Below are 10,865 nucleotides of genomic sequence, written 5' to 3'. Positions count from 1 at the left end.
TTCTAGCTTGACGTAAGCAATTATGAACGGTTGGCATTTAGCTCTACTAGTTAAAATACTAACTCCCTTTATAAAGGCCCCCTTTCACACACTTACAGATAGACAGAAACACAAAAAAAACCCTGGGTGTTATGGACAGACGGAAAGACTAGGAAGGCTGGTCAGTAGTCTCTGACCACTGGGTTTCCTGCCATAATTACTGTACTGATCAGAATATTATTTCTCAGTCTTCCTTCTCCAGATGCCATCACTGGTTTGCAGGAGGCACAGGGTGACTGATTCATGGTTATAAAGATCTCTGAATTATTAAATAAAAGTCAATGTTTCCAGCAGCTGGAAAAGGGAAATAAACTGGCTGTCTTTAGGGACAACAAGGTGCAGGGCTGGATGAACACAGCAGGCCAAGCAGCATCATAGGAGCAGAGAGGCTGACGTTTCGGGCCTAGACCCTTCATCAGATGAAGTGTGTTCATCCAGCCCTGCACCTTGTTGTCTCGGATTCTCCAGCATCTGCAGTTCCTACTATCTCTGTCTTTAGGCTTGAGTTGCTGTTTTACTGCAGAGTAGAAACATAGCTCCTTCCCTTCCAGAGGTCCAGTGGTTTCTCCATGAACATTCACACACCGAGCTGTCAGTTATCCTGGGGCCAATCACATCATTTGTTGGCAGGCCTTTGGCATTGATTGGTGCTCACTGGCCCAGAGACTGATCAGCTACTTGTTGCTAGCAAAATCTCTGTTTCTACACCACCCAGCTCGTCTGCAATCTAAACCTTCCTTGCTACTCGAACCTGCAGCTGTGTAAACAGCACTCACGGCTATTGAAATGTGCAGCAATCCTTGGTTTTTAAACCAGTCCTTTTCCCCATTCTTACACACAATCAAAACCACAGAAGAATAAAAAGATACAGTTTTTAATGAGGTTTGATGAACAAATTGTAAACTTCACACTAATGTTTCAAGATTTTCCAAAAGCTTTAATGGGAACCATGTCAAGAACCATGGAAAATATGAGTGCTCCTTGGCAACAGGTCATTGGCAAATGCTAACATCAGTAACACGTCCTGTCAGACAGATATTTCACACACTTAACAGACAGATGCCAGACATCAATGACCTTCCTCATCCTTCATTGACAATGGAACAGCTAACACAGGTCATTCTGACAGAGAGACTGAGAATTGTGCGGTGGATAATGCCTCAATTGAGGGATGTGTAACATGAAAAGAGAGTATGAGAGAGAGAAAGACAGAGATAGAGAGAGAGAGCAACTGTAAGAAACAATGAGTATAGCAAAGAAAAGGTGAGATAGCACAGTCACTTGGAGTTCCTGTAGCTGTTTCACTGTAAATCTGTTGCATGAGCGTAAAAATGGATTGAGCCATAGAACCATAGAAAAGTTACAGCACAGAATGAGGCCATTCAGCCCACCATGTCCATGCCAGCCGAATAAACTATCCGTTCATTCTAATCCCACTGTCCAGCTCCTGGTCTGTATCCTTGCAGGTTCCAGTGCTTCAGGAGCAGATCCACGTTCCTTTTAAATGAGTAGAGGGTTTCTGCCTCCACCAGCAAACTGGGCAGCGAGATCCAGACACCCACAGCCCTCTGAGGGAAGGGGATTTTCCTCACATCCAAACTAATCCTTCTACCAATCAACTTAAATCTGTTAGAAATCTCTGCCCACTTTGATTGGCAATGATATGCAAAGCAATGGAACTTCCAACATTTATATAGAGCCTTTCAGACCTTAAGATCTCACATAACAGTTTATAACTAATGAAGTACTTCTGAAGTTTACACATTAGTAACGGAGGAAATTTGCAAGCGGCGAGGTGTCAAGAATACACAAATGGGGAAGTGATGGGTTAGCGGCAATGTCACTGGGCTAGAACACCAGAATGTCTAGAACATCAGGCTAATGTTCTGAGGATTTGGGTTCGAATCCTGCCATGGCAGATGATGAAATTTGAATTCAATAAAAATCTGGAATGAAGGGCTGGCCTCATGGTGACCATGTAATCATTGTCAATTGTTGTAAAAACCCATCTGCTTCACTAATGTCCTTCAGAGAGGAAGATCTGCCATCTTCACCTGGTCTGGCCTACACATGATTCCAGACCCACAGCAATGTGGTTGACTTTCAAATGCCCTCTGAGCAATTAGAGATAGTCAATGAATGCCAGCCTAGCCAACGATGCCCACAGTGAAGTCAAGGACTTCTTAAAAAATCATTCACATGACAAGGACATCATTGGCTGGGCCAGCATTTATTATGCATCCTTAGCTGCCCTTGAGAATGTGGTGGTGAGCTGCTTTTTTGAATCGCTGCTATTAGGGAGGAAATTCCGGGATTTTAACCCAGCAACACTGAAGGAATAATGCAATATTTCCAAGTCAGGATGGGGAGTGTCTTGGAGGAGAGCTTGCAGGGGGTGGTGTTCTCATATCTCTGCTGTCTTGTGAGGAAACATAAAATAGTTTGGACATGAAATCATGGCTGATCTTTTAACCGTCAACTCTACTTTCTGCCTTTTCCCCCATTACCCTTATATCCTTATTCCTATCTCAACCTTGAATATACTTATTGACCCAGCCTCAATAGTCCTCTGTGGTAAAGAATTTGACAGATTCGCTCCCCTCTTTGAGAAGAAATTCCTCTGCATCTCTGTTTTAACAAAGGTATGGTATGGGCTGCCCTCTGCTGGTAATTTGTGACTCACAACTTCGCTAACAACTTCCACCCAAGCCTCAAATTCACTTGGTCTATCTCAGACACCTCCCTCCCCTTCTTGACCTCTCTGTTTCCATTTCTGGCGACAGTTTACAGACTGGCATTTACTATAAACCCATAAATTCCCTTACCTATCTAGACTACACCTCCTCCCACCCTGTAACTTGCAAAAACTCCATCCCAGTTTCCTAAATAAAAACTGAAAGAACTGCGGATGCTGTTAATCAGGAACAAAAACAGAAGTTGCTGGAAAAGCTCAGCTGGTCTGGCAGCATCTGTGAAGAAAAAATCAGAGTTAACGTTTCAGGTCTGGTGACCCTTCCTCTGTAGATTTTTAATTCCAGACTTTTTCTTTCCCTGCGCATTATTTCAAATGCCATCTATGATTACCTCAATTGCAGCTGCCTCCACCATTTTCCAGGCAGTGCATTCCAAGTAAAAGTACCTGGAGTCAGAAGACTCAGAAGCAATGTTCTTGTCAGCACAAGAACCATCTCAGCAGATCCTGTGAATAGGGATCACTGACCTGTTCTTCCATTCTTTTCCTCAGCCCATAACACACAGTTTTTGCTTGTGTCTGAGTGTGAAAGGGGTTGCTTTTAAGGGGGCTGCATGTTTAGCCAGTACAGGTATAAACCAACAGTTTATGATTGCTTATCTGTAGCCGCAGTCTATTAATTTGTGGTAGATAGTAATTCTTGTTATATACAGAAACCTGGCTTATAATTTCTGTCAGCCTGCATCTAAAAGATAGGGAAATTGGTTAATTCCACATACTTTTAATGAGCTTCAACATTCATACTGACTCTAGGAATAGTGGGGCTTAATTTCCAGTGCACTACCCCATTGAGGGTTAATAGTCAATACTGGAGGAATTGTACAGCAATGTTCTTCATCCAGGTCATTAATATATTTTGTAAATAATTGTGGTTTCTGCTCCGGTCCTCCACTAGTTACGGGCTGGCATCTTGAAAATGCCACCCCCCTTATCCCAATCCTCTGTTTTCTATTAGTCAGCCAATCCTCTATCCATGCTAATTTACTGCTCCCAACACCATGGGGTCTTAATAAGTTGCCTAATGTGTGGCACCTTATCAAACACCTTCTGAAAATCTAAATATATTACATTCCCTGCTCCCCCTTTAGCTATCCGGCTTGTTACCTCCTCAAAAAATTCCAGTAAATATGTCAGGCATGATTTCCCCTTCATGAACCCATACTGACCCTTCTTTATCAGGGTATGTATTTCTAAGTGCTCTGTTATTACATCCTTTAGATTATACCCTAACATTTTCCCAATAACAGATGTTAAGCTAACTGCCCGATAGTTATTTGCTTTTATCTCCTTCCCTTTTAAAATAAAGGTGTTACATTGACAGTTTTCCATTCCTATAAACAACAAAAAGAACAGCAGATGCTAGAAATCAGTGAGTTCTGAGGAAGGGTCAGTGGACCTGAAATATTAACTCCAATTTCTCTACACACATGCTGCCAGACCTGCTGAGATTTTCCAGCAATTTCTGCTTTTGTTTCCAATCTTCTGGGAGTTTTCCAGCATCTGAGAATTCCTCAAAGATTACTACCTGTGTATCCACCATCTCTGCAGCTACTTCCTCTAATATCTGAGGATGTATCCTGGAGACTTAATGGCCATTAGCCCCATTAAATGACAAAAGACAGTGGACACAGCCCCGATCCTTGTGGCACACCACTGGTCACAGGCCTCCAGTCCGAAAAGCAACCTTTCACCACCACCCTCTGTTTTCTACCTTCCAGCCAGTTCTGTATCCAAATAGCTAGTTCTCCCTTAATTCCGTGTGATCTAACCTTACTAACCAGTGTACCATGAGGAACCTTGTCGAATGCTTTACTGAAGTCCATATAGATCACATCTACTGCTCTGCCCTCATTGTTACTTAACCTCTTGGTTACTCCTTCAAAAAAATGAAGTTCGTGTGAGGCACAATTTCCCAAACACAAAGCCATGTTGACAGTTTCAATACAACAAAATACAGCACGGGAACAGGCCCTTTGGCCAACTAAGCCCGTGCTGATTCCTAATCCTTATTTAGACCCACTACCTATTGCCCATACATGGTTTAAATCCTCCCGTTCATCTCCCATTCATGTGTTTATCAAGATATGCCTTAAACATTGCTAACGTGCTTAATTCCACCACCTCCACTGGCAGTGAATCCCAGGCATCCACCAAACTCTTGTGTGAAAAAATTTCCCTGCACTTCTCCCCTAAACTTTCTCCCTTTCACCTTGAACCTGTGCCCTCTGGTAGTTGACCTTTCAACTCAGGGAAAAAGCCTCTGACTATCCACTCTATCTATGCCTCTCATCATTTTGTAGATCTCTATCAGGTCACCCCTCAGCCTTCATCATTCCAGTGAAAACAATCCAAATTTATCCAACCTCTCCACATAATTAAAACCCTCCAGACCAAACAACATCCTGGTAAACCTTCCCTGCATTCTCTCCAAAGCATCCACAGCCTTCCGGTCATGTGGTGACCAGAACTGCATGCAATATTCCAAATTTGGCCTAACTAAAAGTTTTATACAGCTGTAACATAACTGATCAAAGTCTTTATTCGATGCTCCAGCCGATGAAAGCAAGAAGGTATGCTTTCTTGACTGCCTCATCCACCTGCGTTGCCATTTTCAGGGATATGTGGACCTGTACTCCCAGATTCCTCTGCATGTCAATGCTCCTAAAGGTTCTGCCATTTACTGTATAATTTGCACCTGAATTTGATCTTCCAAAATGCATCACTTCACATTTGTCCAGATTAAACTCCATCTGCCATTTCTATGCCCAAATCTGCAATCTATCTATATCCCACAGTATCCTTTGACAATCCTCCTCACTATCCACAACTCCACCAATTTTGGTGTCATCTGTAAACTTACTAATTGGACCACCCACATTTTCCTCCAGATCATTTATTTGAATTACAAACAATGTACAGTATTGTAGTAATATGTCCTGGATGCAACAAGGCAACAAGCAATATTGGATTTAGTAATGAGTAATGAGCCATATTTAAGTAGTGACCTAATTGTGCACAAACATTTATCAAATAATGATCATAACATGATCAAGTTCAGTATAGTGGTTGAAAGCAAAAAGCGTGTATCAGTTACTAGAGTTAAGTTTAGGTAAGGCCAATTCAAAGAGATGAGGGGCAATTTGATAGCAGTTTACCAAATTATGAGAAGTGTGAATAGAATGGATAGTCAGAGTCTTTACCCAGGGTAGAATTGTCAATTATTACCGTACATTGGTTCAAAGTAAAAGGGGAAAAGTTTAAAGGAGATGTGAGAGGCAAGTTTTTTACACAGAAAAAGGTCAGAAGAATGATACCTAGATTTCAGGGGTTAGGTTATGACGAGAAATCACACAAATTAGGCTTGTTTTCTGTAGAATGCGGAAGGTTAAGGGGTGATCTGATCAAAGTCCTGAAGATATTAACAGGAAAGGTCAGGTTAAACAAAGATAAAATATTTCCACTGGTTGGGGATTCTAGAACTAGGCATAGTCTGAGAATTAGGGCCAGACCATTTAGGGACAATGTTAGGATGCACTTCTACACACAAACGGTGGGAGAGTTTTGGAACTCTCTTCGACAAGAACAGTGGATGTTGAATCAGTTGTTAATTTTAAATCTGAGAGAGATAAGTTTTTGTTAAGCAAAGGTATTAAGGGCTTTGGGCAACAGGCAGGTAGATGGAGTTAGGTATGATCTCATTAAGCAAAGAACAAAAGAAAAGTATGGCAGGCCCTCCAAGCCTGTGCCGATCATCATGCCCTAACTAAACTAAAAAACAAACCCTCTGCCCTTATTCAGTCCATATCCCTCTATTCCCTCCCTATTCATGTCACCATCCAGATGCCTCTTAAATGTTGCCAATGTGCCTGCTTCCACCACCTCCTCTGGCAGTGATTTCCAGGCTCCTACCACTCTCTGTGTGAAAAACTTTCCTCTCACATCTCCCGTAAACTTTAACCCTCTCACCTTGAACCTGTGCCCCCTTGTAATTGAAACTTCAACCCTGGGAAAAAGCCTCTGACTACCCAGTCTATCTATGTCTCTTGTAATTTTACAGACCTCTATCAGGTATCCTCTCAGCCGCCGTCTTTCCAGTGAAAACAATCCTAGCCTTTTTAACCTTTCCTCATAGCTAATGCCCTCGAAACCATCCAACATCCTGGTGAACCTTCTCTACACTGTCTCCAAAGCTTCCATCTCCTTTTGGCAATGTGGCAACCAAAACTGCACACCATACTCCAAATGTGGCCTAACAAGGGTTTTATAATCGCTGCAATATGGTTTGCAAACTTTCGTACTCCATTCCCCAGCCAATGAAGTCAAGCATGCCATATGCCTTCTTAATCACCTTGGCCACCTGTGTTGCCACTTTTAGGGAACTGTGGGCCTGCACGCCCAGATCCATCTGTACATTAATGTTCCTAAGGGTTCTGCCATTTACGATATAATTCATACCTAAATTTGGTCCTCCAAAATGCATCACTTCACATTTGCCTGGATTAAACTCCACCTGCCATTTCTGTGCCCAAGTCACCAATCTCTCTACATCCTGCTGTAACCTTTCACAATCGTCAGCACTATCAGCAACTCCACCAATCTTCGTGTCATCTGCAAACTTAATAATCAGACCACACACATTTTCCTCCAGATCATTTATATATACTACAAACAACAGAGGACCTAAATCTGATTCCTGTGGAACACCACTAGTTACCGGTCTCCATTCTGAAAAACACCCTTCCACTGCTACCCTCTGTCTTCTATGACCAAGCCAGTTTTGTATTCTTCTAGCCAGCCCACCCCGAATCCCATGTGATTTTAGTTATTGAACCAATCTGCCATGTGGTACTTTATCAAATGCCTGAATTTGAATGCTGGAACAGTCTTGAGGGGCTGAATGGCCTACTCCTGTTGCTGCGTTCCTAGTTTATGTTCACTGCTTCATCAGCGATCTTTTATGTTGAGATTTTTACTCTACTTCATCACACATAACCAGATACACAATAGCCTGATCTCTGGCTGGATCCACAATATATTGTCCTCACAAGCTGTCCTGAAAGCATTCAATTAATTCTTCTTTACGGCTTCCTCTGCCAGTCTGACTATCCCAATCTACCTGACAATGAAAGTCACCCATGATTAATGTATTGTCTTGGTTACATGTCCTCATTATCTCCTGATTTATCCTCTTCCACCATACAGCTCCTGTTACGGGCCAATAGAGTATTCCTACCTGTGTCTCCATTTCCTTTCTATTTTTTCCCTCCACCCAGGTGGATCCTACATCTTCTGGTTCAAGATCATTTCTTCCTATTGTACTAACAGTGCCACCCCACCACCTTTCCTTCCTGTCTGGCCTTTTGAAAATTCACATGTTCCTGAATATTTCATTCCCAGCTTTGATCTCCTTGTAGCCATTTCTCTGTAATGGCTACAGGATCATCTCCATTAACCTGCATTTGTGCAGTTAAATCATTTATTTTGTTCTAAATACCATGCAAATACCACATGCTTTCAATGAAGCTTTTTTTAAATAAATTATCCCGCTTTGAGCCTACCTCCTGCCGTACAAATATCATACTTACTTGCCTCTTTCCCTGCACTAGTGTGACGTTGAGGTTAATGATGTCTCTATGTGGATCAGCCTCTCGGTCCACACTTCTATCCTCTCCCATTCCCCTCTTGCTTGGAGAGTTTACTTCTCACAATGAAACCCAGTTAAAGCAATTGTGTCACCCTTCGCACTGAATTCCCAATTCAACCAAATATCCAACAATATATTCTACTCGACTTTCTTCAGAACTGAAAGGTGTTGGAAAATAGGTTTCTTTCATACTTTGGACAAAGGCAGGGAAGGAGCAAGAAAGCTGAGGTACATCTGAAGTAAAGCTCGGAAGACAACACAATTATCTGAGATAACAAGGTGTAGAGCTGGATGAACACAGCAGGCCGAGCAGCATCAAAGGAGCAGGAAGGCTGATGTTTCGGGCCTAGACCCTTTTCTCTGAAACAATTATCTGCGGTGAATGTGACAGTAAATACAGATCCAACACAAAGAGGTTGTTAACAGTGGAGAAACAGAAACAAGAGACATTAAACGGATGGAAATGAAGGTATGAACAGAAGAGAATGCGTCCTTTCTGCTCTGTCCAAAGTAAACAAAACACAAATACAACATGGCTCAGTGTACAGGGAGGGTGTAGGAGGGGAAGAGGGGAGAATACAAGAAAATTGGAGAACAGACATAAAGCAGTCAGTTCCTAAAGGCATTGAATCCAATGTTGAGGCCCGTTCAACTCTCAGATGATCAGTACTGAGGGAGCACCGCACTGTTGGAGGGACAGCGCTGAGGTAGTGCCGCACTGTTGCAGGGTCAGTACTGAGGGAGCACCGCACTGTCGGAGGGTCAGTGCTGGGGGAGCACCGCACTGTCAAGGGTCAGTACTGAGGCAGCGCCGCACTGTCGGAGGGTCAGTGCTGAGGGAGTGCCGCACTGTTGGAGGGTCAGTGCTGGGGGAGCGCCGCACTGTCAGAGGATCAGTGCTGAGGGAGCGCTGCACTGTCGGAGTGTCAGTGCTGAGGGAGCGCCGCACTGTCGGAGGGTCAGTGCTGGGGGAGCGCCGCACTGTCAGAGGGTCAGTGCTGAGGGAGTGCCGCACTGTCAGAGGGTCAGTACTGAGGGAGTGAGCGCTCTCGGAGGGTCAGTGCTGAGGGAGTGAGCACAGTCGGAGGGTCAGTGCTGAGGGAGCGCCGCACTGTCAGAGGGTCAGTACTGAAAGAGTGAGCGCTGTCGGAGGGTCAGTGCTGAGGGAGTGAGCGCTGTCGGAGGGTCAGTGCTGAGGGAGTGAGCGCTGTCGGAGGGTCAGTAACTCTCCTGCAGCAGGAGGGTGGATTCTGGCTGGGATTGTTGTGTAAATCTGTTCTGCAGACAAGGAGCTTTTCAGATCTGTTAAAATCAAAATGCTCCCACGTTTAGTTGACAGATTAATGGATAAAATCCGGCAGCTAAGCCTGCTAAAATCAGCAGTGAAACCCAACAGGCAGGCTTGTAAAAAGCTGAGTTTGCCTGTGGTTCTGAAAGTGGAGATAGAGCAGAGGTGGTGCTGTCTGTGGAGGCAGTGTCTCAATTTCCGTATGGTCTGCCAGCCCAGACAGGTCTCCCACAATACTGTGCATTTTACTTCCCAAAACTCCCAGCCGGAAGATTAAAAACAGAGAGGGGAATAGAGAGTGGAGTGAACTGGCTGGTAGACTAACGTAGAGAGAGAGCAATCGAGAGAAAGCAAAGGACTGAAAAGTGGAGAGAGATAGACGGATTGGGAAAGGGAGAGGGTAGAAAGAGGGACTGTCATCTCCTCCATGTGCTCCGGGAATACAGGGTCAGATTTGCCACGATACCTGAAATTCCTGGCGTTTGGAAAGTGAAAGGGCAGATTATTGAACAGAGGCGGACTCTGATGGCTGCAGAGTGAATGGGTTTCAGAAACTGGGACAGGGTGCTCTGCATGAGGGGAGGGCAGCCCTCACTCAGATAGGGACAGGGGATAGAGTAAGGCAGCACTGAGGCATGGCCGGCTCTGGGGACTGGGCACATGAGTGGAGCAGGATTGAGAGCACTATCCGGGGGAGTTTCCGCCAGCTCCGGGAGAGGTACCTGCGGAGACCCAGGGCTCGGAATGAGGAGCAAACCCTTTCCCAGGGAGAATCGGAGCAGGGAACCGGGAACACCCTGCACAAGCTGCCGGTGAGAACTGTCACAGAGCCCCGACCCTCGTCCTTACACATCCCCTCCGACCCGGCCAGCCAGCAGGCAATTCATTCCCCGTGTTTAGACTGGGTGCTGACTCCACATCCCTGAGCCATAACTCCTAACATCTGTTTCCTTTCCAACAAACAAACTCCTTGCAAACATTTGTTTGAATTCTCCGCAGGATTTAAAGCTGCTAAATCCCTCTCGATCTCCACCTCATCAAACACTCCCAGGGCAGGGACAGCACGGGGTTAGATACAGAGTGAAGCTCCCTCTACACTGTCCCCCATCAAACACTCCCAGGGCAGGGACAGCACGGGGTTA

At 44.5% G+C, this 10,865-nt stretch overlaps 1 protein-coding gene across 1 annotated transcript in view; it reads left to right on the top strand.

Annotated features, from left to right (window-relative positions):
- The first annotated feature begins 9,945 nt into the window (after window positions 1–9,945).
- fbxo4 (F-box protein 4) overlaps window positions 9,946–10,865 on the top strand; it is a 13,070-nt gene continuing 12,150 nt past the window's right edge. Inside the window, exon 1 of the mRNA XM_020522583.2 lies at window positions 9,946–10,535. Coding sequence (XP_020378172.1) covers window positions 10,359–10,535 — 177 coding nt within the window. The 5' untranslated portion in view covers window positions 9,946–10,358. The remainder of the gene's footprint in view (window positions 10,536–10,865) is intronic.

This window comes from Rhincodon typus, chromosome 3 (genome assembly GCF_021869965.1).
Source record: "Rhincodon typus isolate 14 chromosome 3, sRhiTyp1.1, whole genome shotgun sequence".
Lineage (NCBI taxonomy): Eukaryota > Metazoa > Chordata > Chondrichthyes > Orectolobiformes > Rhincodontidae > Rhincodon > Rhincodon typus.
This window is presented reverse-complemented; position numbering and strand designations above follow the sequence as displayed.